Source organism: Chinchilla lanigera, unplaced genomic scaffold (genome assembly GCF_000276665.1).
Source record: "Chinchilla lanigera isolate Chin_1 unplaced genomic scaffold, ChiLan1.0 scaffold00002, whole genome shotgun sequence".
Classification (NCBI taxonomy): domain Eukaryota; kingdom Metazoa; phylum Chordata; class Mammalia; order Rodentia; family Chinchillidae; genus Chinchilla; species Chinchilla lanigera.
The window spans coordinates 18512144-18533551 of record NW_004955403.1 but is presented as its reverse complement, the minus strand read 5'-3'; the positions used below and the strand labels follow the sequence as shown (position 1 = coordinate 18533551).

The 21408-nt window shown below is 39.3% G+C and overlaps 1 protein-coding gene and 1 long non-coding RNA gene across 12 annotated transcripts in view; one reads left to right on the top strand and one right to left on the bottom strand.

The window, feature by feature from the left end:
- Osbpl6 (oxysterol binding protein-like 6) overlaps positions 1-21408 on the top strand; it is a 134291-nt gene that overhangs the window by 42287 nt on the left and 70596 nt on the right. For 10 of the 11 annotated variants that reach the window (XM_013512645.1, XM_013512652.1, XM_005373388.2 and 7 more), the window contains one exon: positions 9752-9967. In XM_013512645.1, the coding sequence (XP_013368099.1) occupies positions 9866-9967 (102 nt within the window). In that variant the 5' untranslated portion in view covers positions 9752-9865. Of the gene's footprint in view, positions 1-9751; positions 9968-21048; positions 21120-21408 lie in introns of those variants that run through there. The other variant, XM_013512659.1, reaches the window with a different exon arrangement.
- Positions 9974-12887, bottom strand: LOC102028152. Its single transcript, XR_259184.2, has 2 exons — positions 12698-12887; positions 9974-10387 (listed from the first exon to the last, which is right to left on the bottom strand). It is a non-coding gene; the product is annotated as an uncharacterized LOC102028152 (long non-coding RNA).

Genomic DNA, 21408 nt, shown 5'->3' with positions numbered 1-21408 from the left:
CACACACACACACACACACACTTTGGCCTAATCAACAGAGTTGTTCCATCAAGCCAAAGAAGTAGCTCTTGGGTTTTCAATTCAACTAGTTTAGTGGTTTATTTATAATTTATGCTGTCTTTTCTACCTTAATAAGTTAGAAATGTTAGTGCATTTATTTTTATGGTTCCATGTTTTGTAATGCAAATGATTAAGGCCATGAATTTTCCTTTCACTGTAGCGTTAGCTATGTTCTACTTTTCAGGATGTGTAATACTCTCATTACAGTACATTGGGTATCCTTCAGTTGCTGTGACCAATTGTCTATCACTTCATGAGAGAGAGGGAGAAGAGATGGGAGGAGCCAGTGCTTCGGGTTTTTTACTTTGTCTGTTTTCAAATATTCTACATTTCATTTTTTATTTAACCCAAGACATATTTATATTTTCAAAAATTTTGTAAGACTAGCCCATTCTTGCTTTTATTTTATCATCAATCTTTAGTTTATTGAATCGCTTGACAAAATGCAACCTAAATTCGGCAGCCTCACTATAGGCAGTTTGATTTTGAGTTGCTTCTTACTAATTTTGCTTCCTAAAGTGTGGTCCTTTTAATTTCTGCACTTAATCCTTCTGTTTAGGGATATTTTTGAATATTATTTGTTTTGTTTTCAGCTGTTGTTCAGGATCACTCATATCTGTACATTGTTAGCTACTGTATTTATTAACTTTTCTTGATCGCCCTTTATTTCTTTGCCATTTTTTTCTCTTTGTAAGACGATTTCCTCACTTTTATTTTTCTTATTCCTAACTAGTTTTTTCTTCTACAGAATCATCCTGTGCTTCATTAGTATCTTTTTAATTAGGCTATATTCTGCTATCATTATTTTTTGCCTTAATTTCTTACCTAGGCCAGTTTCTATTGCATCCAGACTAATCAGAGACTTCATTTTTATGTCAAAGTGTAAATTATTTGTGTTCCAAAGCTACCTCTTTTTGTTTAGAATTTATACTCTTAATAAGCACTCTGTCCTTTGCATATAAGAATTTTCTCTCCTTTGGGAGAATAATTTTTTAAAATTTTTGATATATATTTAAATTTTAATTTTCTTTGTATTAGGTTTGTTCTTTGTCAGAAGGTTATTTGTGCCAAATGTACTTGGTTAGCATTCGAATTCTCCTCTCAAAATTCACCCTGGAAAGTGGAGTAATGGAGGAGGTATTTATATTATTCACTTACTCGGTAAGACTACAGGGGAGTAAGGAGGGAGTCCTGTCTTAGTCGTCCACCATTCAGGAGCTTGTGTCTTCACGTACTTTTTTCCTCCTTACCTTTATAAATGACCACACCGGAAGCCAGCTTTGGGAGGGGAAGGCTTTATATTCTGGGAATAGGTCCGTGAAGTTCTTAGGAAGCCAAAACTAAAGAAAGCAGCACAGGGGCTGGGGACTTAGCTCAGCGGCAAAAGCACCTGCCTGGCAAGTGCAAGGTCGTGAGTTCGGTTCCCGGTGCCGGAGAAAAACCAAAAAAAAAAATAAAATAAAATAAAGAAAGCAGCACAGAGCAAGGAGAGCTGTGTTCTTGCAGTGCCAAACACCTGTGCCTCAGTAGTGTCAGAAAGCTGTTGACCGGTGGCAAGTGCTTTTCCTGTGCCTCTTGCTTCTCACCTCTCCAGGACTGGGGAAACTAGTAGAGCTTCCCAGACTTCCTTCCTGTAACAGCACTGCACTGTCTTGAGAAGGCAAGTTGTATGTTGTTTTCCATATCAAGGTTTTGTTCTGAACACAGTGATTCTAGCAGATACTCCTTAAGTGTTGAGGCAGGCAGTGACTGTTGCTCCTGGGGTAAATACTAATAATCTCCCCATTTTCTTTAAGTCCTTACAGACACTGATTTTTTTTAATTCTTAGGAAAATGTCTTCCAGGTGTCATACTGCTGTCATTCCTATAAATCTCTGGCTTATCTTCTTAAAATCAAGCTATGATTTTCATTTTTTTTTTTCACTTGTGAGTTAATGGCCTTAGAAATTTAAAAAAAAAGAATTCATTAACCCTTTTCTTTAAGAAAAGAATATTGCATTATGGCAATGTAATCACTATAGGCGTTCATTGCTCTGGTGATTACATTGATGAAAAACTAAGTTTATCCCATTCTAGAGTACAAGGGTGCCATTCACAATGGTACTGTCAATTGATAGGAATGTCCTACTTCCAGTGTCTTGTGTCTAAAATCTTCTAATGTGGTTCCTCCAAATTCTCTGTAAATAGTCATGCAACGATTCAAACAAGGCAAAATATCAATGACCCAAACACTGACTTAGGTGATAATGTTAAAATTGTGGGGGCTGAGGGTACGTACAGCTCAGTGCTTAGTACATGTGAGGCCATGTTTGATTCCCAGGACCACAAAAAAACAAACTCAAGACAAACAAATGAAAAACTACAGACAAGTAAACCCTGACTTAGTGAAGGCTGTATCTCATCTTAAGGAAAACCTATCCAGGTTTTGACTATGGCAGATCTTAGCTTCAGTTGCAGAAAAGTAACCTGCTTTTCTTAGTATTAGAAGCTGTGCTTGACTTACAGCTGGTCCTTAACACATTGACATCCTGGTTGACCTCAAGTAGTGTTGGCTCCTGTCTATGTTCTACAATTCTAAGTGTAATTCTCAAAAACCTCTGATAAAGTCACCAAGACAGAGAAGAACCTGTGAGGAGAAAACATTGGTGATAGTAGGGGTAGAACATAGGGAGGGATGGGCCTAGGGGAAACTCCAAAGATCACATTTTCCTCTTGAATCTGTGACACTTACAGACTTCAGGGTCCGGCACAGTTTAGAGACATTTAAAAGAAAACAGAAATAGAAGCTTGAAAGATGATTTATACCTTTCAGATCACGGCAAACAGGAAAGTAAGTTAAAACCATAGAAGAGTCAGTATGCTGTGTAGTCAGATTGTAAAGGAAAAACCATCAAACATTAAAGGAAACAAAAGACCAGAAAAATCAGAAGTGCAAAATGATATGGCAAGGGAAAGGCCAACTGTTAGCTATAACATTAGGTGGAAAATGAAATGACTTCTCTAAAATTATATACTTTTTAAAATCTCAACTCAGTCATTACTGGAGGGACAGGTAATACAAAATAATCCCGAAAGTTTAAACATGAAAGGCTAGTTTCATTAATCACTCCTAAGCAAAAGCAGCAGATAAGACCAAATAAAGCAAGAAGGTACTGAACAAAGAGAGTCATTTTTATGACCAAAAATGAATATATAGCTATTGTGAACTCTTTTATGATCTCTCAGTGTCAGAATATACTGAATACAACTTAAATGTCCCAGTAGATAAATAGTTAAATGTACTATGGTATATTTGTGGGGGGCCTAATCAATAGTAGTTAAGAATGGTGTTCTTGAAGTTTCTTTGTCTTAAGAAAGACCATGTGATATATCGTTGATTGGAAAGAAAAAAGCATATTGCAAATACTATGAATATTATTCTTCTGCTTTGGCTAAAGTGAACCAAAAATGATGACAACGGTTATCTAAGATACAACTAGAGTCAATTCAATTATTTTCATTGGAACTTTTCCTTTTTTTCCTGTGATTTACAAGGTAAATTGTTACCATATCCAAATACTCACTGCCTCTGCTGTCAAGTGTAGTACTGTTACACCTCATTGACTTCACCTGGACCTTGTGACTTGCTTTGGCCAATAAAATCAGTAGAAGGGACGTGTTTTCAAAACTATCCCATGGTTCTGCCATGGCTCTGTCCCTCCTTATAGACGCTACTCTGAAAGCATGGGGTGAAGAGGATGGCCAGTAGGTCTGCTGCTGGCCTAACAGACATGTAAATCAGCAGGAAATAAACCTTTCTTGCCAGCCTTGTTTGTGACCAACTTACTTAGCTCAGGCTAACTAGTCCCTGGTTCCAATTTTTTTTTTTTGACACGTACAATTTATGATGCCTGTGAACTACAAGTTCTATAAGTTATCCATACCACCTTTTGCTTTAATGAGGCCCCTGGGTCATAAATCTGAATTTTATGTCACTCAATATAAATGCAGGTATTACAGCACTTAGCAACACTTGCGGTGTTCCCACTGATATGCAGGAAGAATGAGACAGAAAAATTAGATGTTCGCTCTCCTATTGCTGTTATTTTCAGACACAATACTTTTTCTCACTGAGTACAGTAATTATGTTGGTGTCGACTTTAACATGTATGGTCTTGGGTTTAGAATATTGTTTAGGCAATTTCTGAAAATGTGCTTCGATAGATATGAAATAAGTATTTTTCAAATGTCACAGTAATTCCTATACTCTGGGAATGAAAAATAAGTAGGTATAACATTCTAACAGAATTTAGACTTTCTTTTATAATGAATGCATTTTAAAGTATAACAGTTGATGAAACACTTGATAATTGGTTTAAAGATCATGCAATTTATATGAGGTTCTTGAAACCCCTTTTGTTAAACTATTTTACTCACCTTTTCCTTCCTTTTGATATTATTCAATATATTCATAATTGGAATTAGACTGAAATGTTGCCTTTTCATTATAAACAAGTTACTCCAAAAATGTCATGTTAAATTAAAACAAAAATCAAGGTGTTAACATTGGTATTAATAAAGAAAGTACAGTTATATGTGGCTTTAAAAAAGAAAAAAGAAAAACCCAAACAGAGGAAATGCAGCTTGGACCGAATCTACTTCCAAGTGGCTAACAGTTTAATGAGTTGGATTGTTTCACACATCCCTTGGGGGCACTTGAACATATCACAAACTGCCATACTTTTGGCTCAAATGTCAACATCTACTTGTAAAACATTTTGGACCAGAAAGCAAAGCACTTCAAGTCAAGGATCTGAGCAGTGTTCTTGCTTTCTGATTGCTGGCACCAGAGCTTGGCTTCAGAAGCTCTACTCAGGCTCATTAGACTGCCTTCATAAAACAAAACGATTAGATGATCATCTATCAAGTGTTGGCTTATTACTGCCTTTTGCCAGTACAAATGAAACTTCATTGCTAGCCAACAAAAGAGCTCCATAGCTATTTATATTTCTAGTTGTCCAAAGGCTGGATTTGTTTCAAGACAAAGTCCTACAGTTTTGAGTGTAGGTAGCTTTTACTTTCCTGTGGTGACTTAAGAAAGGAATTTAGAATGCAAAGAAAGGAATATAAACGTTAGTCATTAAAATGTCCAGTTTTCCAAGTTTATAAAAATTCCTTTTTGGTTATCAGGATTGTTCCTTCAAATATTGCCTATAACCAAGTGGCTATTAAAATCCAGATTTAACATATCCGAGGTCATATAATCCATTAACATAATGTTGTAGATTTCAAAAATGTAACAATAGACCTGTAAAAATTTAATTTACTTATACATGCAGAATTAACACCATCTCCACACAAATCACTGGATCATTAACTATGTCATTCACATAATCTATTAAACATATTTCACTGGCATAAATTTCTCTGGGCTCTACATTTCCAAGTATTTATCTTCATTTTATTCCTCAGTGATATCTTAGATTCAACATGCCTAAAACCATACTCATGACTTTCCTGTAAATCCTCAATTTTCCTTGACTATTTCTTGCTGAGAATGCCAGAAACCTGGGAGTCTCCCCACACTGCCTGCCTTCTTCCCTTCATGTTGGGAATGATTTGGTTCTGGGTTTCCTGCCCCTACTCTAATATGTAATCTCTTCTTCCTGATGTGGGCTGGGGAGTCTTCCCCCCACCTTCTTTATTTCCTCAATTTTATTCTCCTCATGGCTGCCAAAGTAACCTCTTATTAGTACAAATCTGATTACTCTATATCCTTTTGTGGCTTCTTATGCTTATGATACAATTCAAAATGCTAATATCTTTGCTCATTTGAGCTGCTATAACAGGATAACTGAGATTGGGTAATTACAAAGAACAATAATTTCTTTCTCACTGCCCTGGAGGCTTGAGAAGTTCAGAAGTAGATCATTGGCAGGTTAGGCCCAGCCTCTCTGCTTCCAGAATGGTGCCTCCAGCGCTGTGTGCTCCAGAGGAAAGATGCATTCATCAGCTTTCCAATAGCTGGACACAATACCCAATATTCACAACTTAAAGCAGGAAAAATTTAATTTTGCTCACAGTTTCAGGAATTGACTTCATGGTCAGCTGTCTCCAAGGCAGGAACATCATAGCAGAAGGGCATGGTGGACCAAAGCAGCACAGTTCATGTCAGCCAGGGAGCAGACTAGGAGAACTGTGCCAGAGAGGAAAGGGTGAGGGGCTATATATAGTACTCAAGGTCATGCCTCCATGACCCAATCAGACAGACACGCACAAGAATATGTTTGTTTTTTTTTTTAAGAATATGTTTTACTAATCTGCTAGATGTTTCTTTTTTTTTTTTTTTTTTTTTTTTTTTTTTGGTTTTTCTCCGGTACCGGGAACCGAACTCACGACCTTGCGCTTGCCAGGCAGGCACTTTTGCCGCTGAGCTAAATCCCCAGCCCTGCTAGATGTTTCTTAATCCAGTCAAGTTGACATATTAGGGTGAACAGTCATAGTCTACCAGTTGTCAACTTCACAACTACATATCCTTAAATCATACTTAATCTCCAAGTAAAAGCAATAGCAAGTTTCTAACTTCACCTAAAATAATAGAGCTTTTCCATTTATAACTGGAACACAATAATCCCTTCTCCCAAGCCTGAATAGTTACAGCAGTTTTCAACAGTTTAAGTCCAAGTTTCTTCTGAGACTCAAGACAAAGTCTTTCCTGTGGACCTCTGTAAAAATAAAAAAACAAGTTACATAACCCAAAGTAAAATGGTGCAGGGTGAACATTCTTGTTCCGTAAGGAGGGGGAATATGGAGATAGAAAAGAACTGAACAAAACCAAAACCAAAACCCAGCAGGGCAAACATTCAGTCCTGTACTGTATATCTGGCATTCAGGGCACATAGTGGTAAAAATGCAAGTTCCAAAGTGCCTGGGAACTCTTACCCTATGGCTTAGCCAGTTGCAGCCCATACAGACGCTGTCTTGGGCTGGCTGCACTCATGACCTGCAGTTTTCTTTGGCAGACTTTCCATGTTCCTATCATCCCTGACTTCCTAGGGTCTCTACCTTTAGTTTCATTCCAACAGCTTCATGCACTGCCCTCTAGGGAACTCCTTTCCTGGCCTTCTGAGCCTTCTTTTGAAATATGAGTGATGGCCTCCCCCAACCACAACTCTTGCGTTCTCTGTGCCAGTAAAACCCGGACTATGTGGACACTGTCAAGGACTGCTATCAGTGGAAGTGGCCAGGCCCCCTTCAGCCATGGCTACAGCAGCCTCTGAGTGTGAGTGGCTGAGTATAATGAAATGAATCCCAGAGAAACAATTCACTAAGTGGCTCTTCTTGAGTATGGGGCCCGGGGACTCTGCTCTCAGAAGAAACTTTGACACTTTTTCACCCTTTAGTGTGCAGTAGTCAGAATCTTGCTAATCCCCAAAATGACCTCGAGGTATCTTTTCCTTTATTCTATACAAACTACCTGGTTTCTTTTTAAAGGTACTATTCTCTGTAGCAGCTGTACCTCCTTTGGTCCCAACTTCACACATTGTTCCTTCTGAGCCAAAATTTGGATTTTTTCAGAGTCTTCTGCCCTGTTTTTTGCCCCAATTCTCACTATAAATCTTACTGAAAGCAGCTAGCAGTACCCATCCCACAGCCTGCATGTTGGACTGTCTTGAAATTTCCTCCACCAGATTAGTTAGTCCACTCCCCTCAATCTCAGGCTGTTGCAAACTCTCAGGGAATGGGCAAACTGTAGGCAAATTTTCTGCCACAAATGGCCTCTAGTCCAACTGTCAGTGGAGTGCTTGTTTTGTACCGAAATCTGAGCCTGAGCTTTACTCTCTCCATTACTATATACATTCTGGTTTTCCAAGCTCTGACTAAAATCACACATCAAGCTCTATTTTTCACATTCTAACTCTTCTCTAGCCCATATCTCTAAACCTTTCCAAAATCCTCCTGCAAACTAGTCTAAAGTTTCTAAACCACATGGTCAGGTATACTCACAGCATTGGCTCCAATCCTAGCAAACTTTTTATATTAGCTTCCATTGCTGGACATAACATCCAACACTCACAACTTTCAGGAGGAAGGGTTAACTTGGCTTACAGTTTCAAGGAATTCAGTCCATAGTTGGCTGGCTCCAAGCAGACACATCGTGATGGAAAGTCATGGGTGTAGCAAAGCTGCTCAGTTTATGCCGGCCAGGAAGTGGAACAGGGCAACAGTGCCAAACAGGAATAGGTGAGGTCACAGCTCCTTGTTCTATCTAGACATGTGCAGGAATGTGCTTTATTAATCTGCTAGGCATTTCTTAATGCAGTGAAGTTGACATGCCAGGATTAATGGTCATAGGAGGAATGCTATGTCTCAAGGCAGAAGAACAGAAGAGAGAGGACCCTTCTCATAAACCTTTTTTAATAATGGCATTAAATCCATTTATGGGAGCACAGCCTTCATGGCCCACAGTTCTGTCTTTAGGCCTCATCTCACAATAATGTTGCCTTGGGGATTAAGTTTCTAACACATGAATTTTATGGCATGCACTCATATCACACACCCAACATAGATTTTAAGGCCCTGTGGAATAAGCATTTGGTTTTCTTTGACCATTTTGTGCTTGACATACAGTGCTTACTCATACTGACCACCAGTCATACTGACCATTAGCTCTGATTTCATCCCGTAGCTACTTGCAAGCTTATTAGTTGTTGAAGTCATATGTAGCCATGCAATAACTGTGCAGAATAAAAAATGGTGGATATATATTGTTAGTCAGCTTTCCATTGCTATTATAAACTACTTGAGAGAATTACCCTATAAGGAGAAAGGGTTTATTTTGGCTCGTGGTTTTAGAGGTTCCATGTCATGACAGGGCAGGCCCACTGCTTGTAGGCCTTTGGTAGGGGTGTCACATGCCATGGTGGGGAGTGATTTACAGAGCAAACCTCTCACCTCATAACCAAGAAGCAAAAGAGAAAAAGTAAGGAGTCAGATCTCCACAGTTTCTTTGAAGAGCACACTCCCAGTGACCCAAGGGCTTCACATAAGACCCTACATCCTACAGGTTCTACCACTTACGAATAGTGCCACCTAAAGACCAAATCTTTTAACATATGAGCCTTTGGTAGACATTCAGCATTCAAGTTACAGCATGTGTATTATTTGATCTTTCACCTATTCTGGCTCACAGATACACATAATATTTCCATCAGTCCTTTTGTAACTGACTCTGTTGTGTTGGATTTAAGCAGGACATATTCCATTTGACAGGGGCAATTGCAATTTCTGGGGAAAAAGCTCCTTTACTTTGCATAATTATTAGAGTTGAGAATAATTATAAAATTGTAATTTGCCTTAAAACAGTGTGATTTTTAGCTTGTTTTCTTTCCTCTTTCCTGGTTGATGGATTTTTGTTAGAAACTAACATGTTTATCTTACTTGTGAAAGTCTAGAGGAACACATATTTCCTGTTATGCCAGAGTTCTTCCTCTCACAAATTAATATTTACCTTAAATATAATGCTTTTAATTTTTGAGACATCAATAACTGTGGATACATGTTGTTAGTCAGATGTCTGTCTCTGTAATAAAATACCTGAGATAGTTAATCTATAGGGAAAAAAGGTTTACATGAAAATTACATGAAACTTTAAAATTTGTTTTGCTTTTAGGTTTTTGGACACACTGAATATTTGTCTGCTCTTTCCTAGGCAAACCTGATTCATGAAATGGATTGAAGCTGAAAAATCATTGACACCTTTTTCTGTGAATTTGAGATGACTGGGATGGTCTCAGGTGCACGGGAGTAGACTCTAACTGCAGCAATGAGTTCAGACGAGAAGGGCATATCCCCTGCTCATAAAACATCCACTCCAACCCATAGAAGTGCCTCCTCTTCAACATCCTCCCAGAGGGAAAGTAGGCAGGTAAGAGAAGGCTATAAAGTACCTTTATTGTCTTATGCAAATACCATACCATGAGAAGAGGGTATCATTGCTAATTGATTCTGAAGTTTTGTTGTAAAATCTTGTATTCTGTAGGAGAGCTCATTGTTTTCTGTAGATACGTCTGGTGGTTCATGAAGCTCCTCCTCTTGCTTTTCTGTCGTTTAGGACCCTTTTTATGGAATGTAGACCACCGAAAGGGGGCAGGGTGCCTCAGGGTCTTCTCATGTGGTCTTATTGTCTCTACGGGGAGGAGCTCTGGCATCAGGAACTTCAATGTTCTGCTTTTCCTCTCTGCGTTTGTGGAGATGAAAAAGGATCTATGAACCCACAAAGCACTTCTTTCTCAAAGGCTTTCACTGGTCCACCATGCTGTAAACTCTGGGTGCGGTTCTGTTGAATCTGGTAACAGATTCAGGAATTAGGTTACAAAAAAAATTGTAATATCAGAGAATTGAACACAGTGAGAACGCCACAATTTTTAAAGGGCACAGAAGTATGAATTGTCATAGCTTCTTAAGGTAGCAAACATCCAGTGGCCCATTTGAGCCAATTCTGTAACTTATTTTTGTTTACAGTTACTTCATTACTATCTTCGTGACGCTTTTTCTGCTGCCTGGATTATATGGAGATTAATCATGAGTGCTCGTCATTGTCAAACCCTGAAGCTGACACAGATCTGAAAATAACTGTTTTTCATTATAAATAGACTATGTCCCATTGTCTTGTGATAATGTTTTGGTTGTGTAACTGGAAATTCATAAGGTTTTAGGAAAACTTTCCATTTGGGCAACTCTCAATTCGTGAACATTCTTGCAGGGTCCCTTCGTTTCTCTCTGTCCGCACTACCATTTTATGTGTTCAAAGCATATTGCCTAACTTTTAGATGTGCGTCAATTTTTAATAGTCCATCATAGAGGTGGGTCCTTTTTTTTTCCTTCTTAGAAGGAAATTCTTTTTTAAGAATAGAAGGCTATTCTTTTTTATTTTGATAATTGTCTTTGGTACCAGGAATTGAACTCAGGGCCTTGTGCTTGCCAGGCAGGTGCTTGTGCCACTGAGTTATATCCCCAGCCTAGATGTGGGTCTTGGGACAGCCAGTTCAGATGTGAGTTCATTCTTCTAGATAGTGGGAAATGCATTGCTGGGCGTGTCCTCAGTCTCACACCCTCCCGACACTTCCCCTTCCCATTTCTAACAAAAAATTGGGGGGAATCTGTAAGAACCAGGGATTCTTATATGTATCTTTCACAGGTCCTAGGGCAGATACTTGCACTACAGGATCTGGGGAATGTTTTACCCTGCTGTCTTGTCGGTGCTGAATCCAAAGAAGGCCCCCGTATTCTGTTCCTTAGAAGCAGATACACTGTTAAGTAAAGTGTGATTAAGCAGATATACCGTTAAATGTGATTGCACACAGTTAACAACACTTACTGCATTTGTAGAGCCAAAGAAAGAGTACCATGAGTGAAAACAGTTGTATGTGAAATAACTACTGCTTGCTGAGATGCTAAGTTAGCAAATGCAGTCTTACCCTTCACCTGCTCCCACTCCCTCCCCAACCGCCTTCTCTGTTTCTCCATTTTTCTCTTGCCCTTGGCATTAAAATTGAAAGCTGTTTTAAGCAGCATGACCTTCCTGGATGCTGCTGGGGGAAAGGAAAGGAATGACCCAGCTCGCCCTGGAGATTTGTGGCAAATTGGAAAGACTGATGACTGCTGTAGAAACATCTGTCAAGCATTGTTACGTGCCTGTTGCAGCTGAGCTCCAGGGCTGGCGTACAAAACAACAGGGACAGCAGAAAGCCTGCACTGCCAGAGGGAGCATGAGGAGGGAGCGTGTGACTCCTAACCGGCTTGTGAATGGCAAGTTTGACGATGGGAAGGAAGCAGCATGGGTGTAAATTGATCATGAACACCAGACAAGAGACACTGTGTAAATGTTACTTTTCAAGGACAATATTTCCTTCCATTCCTGTTTATTTTAGCGGGTGGAAACTCTCCCAAATACTTTCTCTTTTGGTTCCTTCCTGCCTCTTGTTTTGTATCTGTCCGTCTCCCTCCAGGGAAAGAAGAGTCAAAAAGAACAATTACAGTTCTGTTTTTCTTTCCCTGTCTCAATGACTACCTACACTGAGAATGAACTTACACAACCAGAAATTTTGGGTGATCTTGATGTGCCATAATGAGGCAGTGCTTTTTGCACGCATCTGCTTTGGTATGATAACTGTTTTCATAGTAAAAGGACATAGAAAAAATGTGGTAAATTAGTTGTCATTGTATCCTCTTCATTCTCCTGCTTTGAGCAACAACTATGCAGATGGTGCCAAAGTCCAGCTCTAGATAAAGGATCTAGCACATAGCTATGAATTTAGTGGTGCTTTTTGGTGTACATTATTTGCCTGTCCTCCCCAAATCCTAATTCCAAACCACTGATGAACTGATTGAACACTGCTATTTAGATGTACCACTATCTGATTGTGCCTTAAATCTATGCGTATAAATCAGTTTGCTCAGCACTTGAGAGGCTGAGGCAGGAGGATTCCTGTCAGGTGGGAGGCTAGCCTGGGCTAGAAAGTGAGTTCAAGGCTAGTATGAACTGTATAGTGAGACCCTGTCTCCCAACAAAAGACCAAAAAAAACCCAGTTAAATCAGTTTGCCCTCAGGGTAACCATTTTCTCGGAGAATCTGGCTTAATGCCATATCTTTTACCTTTGCTTCTCGCATATTCCATAGGTTAAGTCCTGTGGTCTTTTCTTCCTCCATAATATCATTTTCTTCTATTTCTCCCTTCAGCTCGCAGCGCAGACTCTCATCACCTCTGTCCAGGGTCCTGCAGAGTGCCCCTTTATGACCTCACCGTCACAGTTCCCTGAATATGCAGATTCCTGCTCCAGAACCTTCAAAGACTCTCTAGTCCCTACACAATGAAAACCATTTCTTTACGTGGTATCCAGCGACCACCGTGATCTGGTCCAGCCTTGTATCCCATTTCCTCCCACCTGTGCCCTCTGGTCCGCTCAAGGTTGCTAAGCCTGCCACACCTCTGTCTCTGCCTTGTCTTTTCCACATGGAATTCCTACCTCCCGCCTCCCCACCTGATGCCCACATGCGCATCAAGGACCAACTCATGTGACCCTTTCCCCTGGCCACGCAAACCCACATTAGCCTCTCCCTTCTCTGAACTTCATGACATTGACATTTTTGTACCCTTACCTTTTTATGTTCTGATCTCAACTGTATCAGGAGCTCTTTTAAACAGACCATGTATTCTGACTGTTCAGAGACAAACTTTGGACCTCAACTGTTTTAAAACATCCTGGAGTATATTTTTAAAAACCTGCAACAATATTAGTCTATTTTGTATTACACAATTTCCATTCCATCCAGATGTATTTTTCCGCTCTCCTCTCCCTTCCTCAAGGGTAAAGAAAACAAAGAACATCTGCATAGAGCAGCAGTCGGCTGTCCTTCCTGTCACTAAGTTATGTCAGCTGACAGATGAAAGAGGGAGAAGGGTTGGACATGAAGTGACTCAGTGCCCTTGTGATTTCACCGAGTGTTTCTTCACCAGGGATGGGATCAAGAGTCCAGTTAGGATTAAACAAGTTAGAAGACTTCAGTAATTGTTCCCTTTATATTTCACTCAAGTCTGATATGAGATCTTAGGACCGCTAACAAAATTGCCAGTGTGTGTACGATCAACTACGACTCATGAGCTAATACATATATATGAAATATTTGAAAAGAGAGTTCTGTCAGGTAAATTATAGACATGCTAAACAAAATCTCTTTTGCAACGCACATTAGTAAATTAATGGAGACACTATAGGCTCAGCAGTGGCCTCCAGTTTAGCTAGCACGTTTACTTTTGGATAGGCCGCAGTCCTCCCTTCTTAGTGAGTTCAGCACTCATTTATGTTGACTGCCTCACTCCCGAGAGTACTGGAACTTGTGATCCTTGATCCTGGATGTCAATAAGGTGGTAGTCATGTTAATATTTAACTCACCCAAGGAGATCTTCATATGGATGTTAAGAAAGCATCTCAAACTTGGTGTGTCCAAAAGTGAACTATTTTTCTTTCAAGTCTACTCCTTCCCGGATTTTCTGTCAGTAAATGACAAATCTGTCCTTCTAGTTGCTATGCCCAGAAACCTAGGAATTTTCCAGTATTTTTCTCCCTTCTCACACCCTGATTCTGTACCGTTCCGCAACAAATCCTGGCAGTTTTACCTTCAGAATGTACTTGGAGTCTGACCACTGCTAACCACCTCCACCAGACTCAGCTTTCTTGAGTACAGTCACCTCTATTACCATCATTACCATCACTTTCTACCTGTTCTCCCTGCCTCTACCCTCACTAACATGCAGATAATTCTCCACAGAGCAGCCTACGTGTTCCCTTCAAAACAAGTCTGTCTAAATTGGTTTCTGTATCTCCTCACTTGTCTCTATTAGGGTCCTTTAGAGTAGTTGCACCTGTGATTAAATCAGAATCATATTATGGCAAATTTAAATCTTCCTTGTGTCTTCTGAAAGTGTTCAGGATACTCCACTCCAAAATATGGCACCTTGGAATTTGAGGAAACAGCAGAAGCACGCCATAAAACAATTCTATGAGCTTCCTCTGAGATACATCCTAAGACTTTCATTCCAGAGGTTCCCTTTCTGTGCTGCAGGAGAGAAACATCTTTGTCCTCAGTGAGACAGAGATGTCAAGAAGCGCCTGATCAGGGGCTGGGGATTTAGCTCAGCGGCAAAGCGCCTGCCTGGCAAGCTCAAGGTCGTGAGTTCGGTTCCCGGTACTGGAGAAAAACCAAAAAAAAAAAAAAAAAAAAAAGTGCCTGATCACATAGGCCTTGCTAAATGTCGTCCAGTTTATTACTATTAGGTGATACCCTTTTGTCAGTCTATTTTTGCATGAGTGTCTACTCTTTATCAAACGTAACATTAAAATACATGGGGTCTTCTTTAGGTCTTCATTTCTGAAGGCTCTGTGTTTTATAAAACTTTAAATTTGTAGGCCTTTCTCTTGCTACTCTGTTTTTTGTTTTAGGGGTCCCTAATGAGGAGTAAGAATAAAAATCTTTTCTACTCTTAGCATGACAAGAAGGCAAGTGGTGGTATAGGGTAGAGACAGGGAATCAGAATATGTATATGGTGATGTGTAAGGTTAATATGTCAAGCTCATATCACTTTGACCCCTAAAAGGTAAAAGAATACCAAATCATTAATATATGCTGTAGAGACTTCATGGTACTTTTGCTACGGCTTACAGCAGTAATCATCAAAATGTTTTTGTTTGAGAGCTAGGCATGGTGACACATACCTTTAATCTATCTCAGCAGCATGAAGGCTGAGGCAGGAAGATCTTCAGTTCTAGACAAGCCTGGACTGTACAGTTCAGGGCTGGCCTTGACTACATAGAGAGACTCAATCTTAATCTTTTTCCCCATTCAACTTGCATTTTCGTTCCCTTCTTCTCTAGAACAAGGATTCTCACAAGGTGGCGGAGTGGAGTTCCTGGAGGCTGTGGTGGAGATTTTGCTTACCAGGGGACATTTGGCAATGTCTAGAAGCAATTTTAATTTTCACAAATGGATAAAGGGTGCTAGGGACATCTGAAGGGTGCCCGAGATGCCGCTAAAGATCCTACACTCAAGGTAGCCCTGAACCACTAAGAGCTATCTGATTCAGAATGTCAACGGAGTTGAGATGGAGAAACCTTCTCTTAAAGTGATACATTCCATACCTGAAACTCTTCTATTCATCACCTTAGCATACTTCTCTAAAATAAAAAAAATTTTTTGAGACAGGGTTTCACTATGTAGTTCAGGCCGACCTTGAACTCACTATGTAGCCCAGGCTGTCCTCAAACTCACAGTGATCCTCCTGCCTCAGCTTCCCGAGTGCTGGGATTACAATCATGTGTTATCATGCCCGGCTAAAATAAAAATATTTATGTAATTGACAAAACTACATTAATGACTTGGTAGATTTTTTTTCTACCATTAAGGCTTATTAAGAATGTTATTGCAATTATTAGTACACATTAATCTAAGTAACATTAATTAAACAATCACTATCAAATATAAAAAGTGAAACTACATTTAAATGTTGCTAATGAGACAGATGAAGCTTGCATTTATTTTTAATTAATTGTATCTGTGGATACATATTGCTTAGAATTAAAATAAAGCAATTTATCTCAAAACAAATAAAAAACACAAAGAATTTGGAGCATTCTGCACAGATGTTAAGGATGGTTAGAGTGAGAGGTATCCTATTATTTCAAAACCAGGTTGGTATTTCCCAGGCAATGAGAATACTTACATAGTTTATGATGACAGTGTGTAATAGGCTTGCTGTGTTTGTGACCCACTGATTGCATTTTGTTTTGGTTTTTGTTTTTATAATTGTTTTTATGCTTATATATTTTAGAACATTTTTAAAAATACACATGTCTAAGACTACCTTGTAAAGATAGTGTCAGGAATCTGCATCTTTCACACACGGGGTGATTAGATACATCCCCCAGCATGGATGTGAACTGGATTGAAACACGTGTGTTCTGACTCAGCCCCGGAGCATCTTCTTCAAATGGCTTTATTAAACAAACTAACCAAACTGCTACTTCAAAACATAGGGTCTCTATCTTGAATTTGAAACCTGTTTTCAACTTTGAGTTAGGAAAAAATAATGTTAGCTCAAATGAAAATGTTCTGATTCTTAGAGAAAATAATCCAAGCATTCCTGATGCTATACCTAACCTCCAATTAATTCACCTCCAAATGTTAGCAGATGTGTAAAAATACAACTGAAATCTTAACTCTGTGTAGAATTCCAGTGGAACCTCGGGTTTGAGGTTGCTCAAAACCTGCCTGTCAGGTCAGAGAGAAATTCTCACCTCATCTGAAAATCTGGAGAATAAATATTTTTTCCCTAGTACTGGGGACTGAACCCAGGGCATTTGCACTGAGCTACATCTCAGCCCTTTTTAATTTTTGACTCAGGGTCCTTCTAAATCCACCAGCTGCCCAGACTGCTCTTGACCTTGCGGTCCTCCTGCCTCAGCCTCCAGAGTGCTGGGATTACCAGCATGTTCCACCATGCCCAGCTGAGAATAAATCTCTTGATGCTAAGTATTTTTAAATTCTTAAATTGCTTCCAGTTTTACTTTAGCTTTTTTGGAATTCCACCTGTCTCTTGAATTAACTTTGCAGGACCAATGTCAACGGGAAAATTTTGTGATTTATCAGCATTTACAAATTGGGTATTCTGAAAAGTCTAAAAATAAGGCAAAGTTCATAAACAAATTAATAGAACAATACCTGTAACACCTAATATTTCATGCACTCTCACTGTGGAAAGTTGATACTATCACCTTTTTTGGAGAACTAAACCGTGGTAAAAATTGGTCAAATATCTTTCCCACAGCTAATGAGCAACCAAGCCAGGGTTTACCTGCTAGAACCCTGTTTTGGAGCCCTGTTCCTGGCCACCCCAGGACTGGATCAGCTGTAAAGCTTGTTAAGCTGAATCTCCGAGGGTCAGGCCTTCTGCACACTGCCAATCACTTCCAAGTTATGTATCACCTCCTCATTTTTCCCCTAGCAAGATAGTGATTTTCCACATTCTCTTTGGCCTAGGAAACTACAAAGCAAGTGATACACAGACCAAAATTTTCACAGTTACCATAGAGTACTTGTATCATAGGTGAATTTAACGTTATCTATGCCTCTCTGAATTTTCTGTATTTTTGCCACATGTATACCCTTTGGAATGAGAAATTTGATCGTTTGCTTACAACTGTTACTAGGCTTTTCTATTAAAAGCACTGAGCGAGCAGCCCTGCAGTGTTCTTGCTGCCCGCCACTTAGAGGCCCCTATCGCTTGCTGTTTAGTGTTTGTTCAGTGCATGTCAAATGTGCTAAAACTGAGACCACTGGGAAGAAATTTACCACCTGGCACTCACATGCTCATTACCCATAAGTGACTCTGAAGTCACCGTTTCTGGGTCTCTTTGCTCTTTCCCTGCTGTGCTTGCCCGAGCCCTCTGGCTCTCTAGGCTTGCCTTTATCCATTTTCACCTCAAGTTCTCTCTTACCCCAAAACCCCTGGTTTTGGATAATGTTTTTATGGCAGCAAATTCATCTGCTGGACCGAAGATTAACACCGCCCATTAGATTCTCAGACGTAACAGCACATGGAAGGAGCCACGTTGTAATCTGTTAATGATCCACAGAGAGTCTCAAATTCGTAGGACATTAAAAAGGCCCAGAAATCTGTCATTACTGAAGTGTCCCCAGGAGCCTGTTGTTCACTAGGGTTTGGAAATCATTGCTCTTACAGGGTAGATTTTTAGGAGTTTCACTGGGACCATAGGACATCAACCCAAAAAACTAGAGGTCTGTGAAACTGCTTTATTTGGTTTTCAAATACAGGATTTTACCTCCCTCAGCCAGAATTCACTGTAAATCTAGACAGAAGGTAAAATACACATACAAAAGTAAGGAAAATCCCCTATAGATTGTACATCTTATATTTTAAATGTTAGGCACTTTGCCTCAAATCCCAATTAAGACTGAATTTTATAAAAGGTATAATAGCATTGGTGAGAAATGGACAATTCATGTATTATGAAACTTGTTAATTGATTTTTCTTTTTTGGAGGGAGATTTAGGAATATTTATCTAAAGTCTTTTATAAGGTCATATTATAAGACCAGTAACTCAGCTTCTAAAATATATATATTCTAAGGAAGTAATCAAATATATATGTATTTCTGTGCAAAACTGCTTATTAGTGTTTTTATAGAAGTAAGAAATAGAAAAAGTCTAATGTTCAGATAACAAGGAAGTATTTAATAAGCTCTGTCACAGCTGTGCAGCAAAATATGGTAACTGCTGAATTGTTTTTGAAGAATAGTTCATGTTGTGGAAAAATTATTGCTAATTGAAAAACTAGGTCATTAAACAGAAAAAAGTATGATTATCATCATTTTGTTTTTAAGAATTGCATGTGCATTTTTAAAAGCTAAAAAAAAATACTGTATTCCAAGATATTGAAAGAGTTTATTTATTGCTTGTTCAGGGTGTTTTTAAGTTCTTATTTTTATTTTGCAATTTTCTTTAATTTCTTCAATTAATGTGTGTGTAAAGTTATTCTCATGAGTTAGTTGTATGTGTGTATGGGTAGCTTTAAGAACTGTATTTGTGAGGGCCGGGGATATAGCTCAGCAGCACAGCACCTGACTGACAAATGTGAGGTTTTGAGTTCGACTCACAGTACAAAAAAAAAAAAAGTTCAAAAAAGAACTGTATTTGGGATATAGTAAACATGACACTGCCAGCTGTTTTAATAATGAAATTGTAAGCCCTCACTCTTATGTTTAAGATTGAAAGCTAAATAAATACGAAGGTCACATGGGAAACTTGGAGCAAGTTTCTTTGAGGTGCTGAGTCCTGAGCTGGGCCACCTTTGTCCTCCTTGTCCTCCGTGTTACCTGCACATAATCTCGTGGTCATTTAATTATGCCAGAGCAGGAGCTAAGACACTGGATGTATTGTAGCAAATATTTATTCATTCTTTCATTCAGCAAATATTCAGAGTACATATAGTTATATCATAGACTACATGATGTGAGTTTACAAGGGTGATTTAAATAGTTCATCTCTGCCTCACAGGTACATATTAGAAATGTTAAAGGACAGATAGGGGAATTTTTTAGCCTATATTGTTAGCAAAATCATTTCAGTGAGCACTATACTGACAATCTTTTGTGATCTGGGATAATGGTGAAAGCCTTGTAGAAAGTTACAAATTAATTTTAGCATTTCTTTCAGTCACAAGAGACTGTTCTCTTGCCTTCTAGGTTAACTCTGCACGTTCTGGAGCCATTACTTGTGACAGGGCCTAGTATTTGTCCACGCTGGTTGCCATTTGCCTGTAATTGCTATAATGAAACATGATCAGTATGTGCTTTTCCTACAGTTGCTGTGGTTTCCAGTAGGTTTGTTTCATTATCAGGTATTAAGAGTACAGTGTTAGGCGTGAGTTCACCAGTAAGTTCTGCTTCTATTTCTAATTAATAGCAATAATGGGAGATTAGATAGATAGATAGATAAGATAGGTCTCTATATACATATCATACGTATATATCATACCGAATCCCATTAACTTTTGTACAATTAATGTGTTAATTTATGCCCATGCCTTGTGTCACTTCATAGTCATGGCCCCTAATCTTTGTCAGCTATCGGAGGAGTACTTACTTGATGGGTCCAAATGGTATTTCTCACAGTGGTTTCCAGAAACAGACAGAAGAATGTGGGGTGACTGATATTGATTCACAGTGACCTCCTAATTCCTGTGCAGGAAGAACCAAGACTGTGATGGCTTAGTTTTCCCCAGTGTGCTGTGTGGACTTTTTCTAGCTACTATTTCTAAAATTTTCTACTTTCTAGCTTATATGAAAACTCAATATTATGCATTTCTAGCTTATATGGAAACTTACTAAATGCATTTGTGCAACCATTCATTGATGGCAAGATACTACTTACTACAGAGTCACCAGTAGGATGGCTACTTATTCATCCATGGCCCTTTAGCTTTGGGAATTTTAATATTTGAGGCTATTGCAAAGGAAAAACAAATCTCCTTTATGGAAATGACTTAAGAGGACCGCAGGCAGCCCGTGCATATTGCCACCTGAGGCGTTCGGATGGGTGCAGCGTCCGCATTGCTCCCCCCCTTGAGATTATCTAGGAACTGCCTCCATTCACCCGGGCAGCTTTCTCAGTAAATTCTGATGCCCTAGTCACCAAGCGACACTAATTATGGTTATTGGATTGACTGGGTAGCATGATGGCCGTGTAGGGTATGGATTCATTGCTCTTGAGGTCTGTAGACACCTTTCTGTGGCAATGGAAATACACAAGGTTCCTAGGCACTGTTCACGTAGTGTTTACTACTGGATAGTAGCTACTATTTATTCAGTGTCTAGTGTGTACCAGTCTCTGGGCAGCACTAAATATACACTAAGTGACAACTCTGTGACTTGCAATGATGTCCCCATTGTACAGATAGAAGATATTGAGCTGAGAGTGGATAATGATTTGTCCGAGTCACATTGTAAGTAGAATGAGGGTTGGTATGCTGGTCTGACTGCAAAACTTCACGTTCTTTTCTCTGCATCCTCCGCTGCATCCCCAGAGCAAGCGCTAGCTGACTCGCTCAGTTCTTGAAAATTAGGAACTGGAAATTAACCTTGAGGTAGGTCAAGGATCGCAAAGAAATTAAGCTTGAGATTGTGTGGTAGTTAAGAATCCTATCCTCTTTCCCTTTTGGTTTTGCTTATTTCTGCCTCTCAGTACCACAGCAGGTCGGGATGGAGGGTGCTGTGTAATACCTCCAGCTAGTG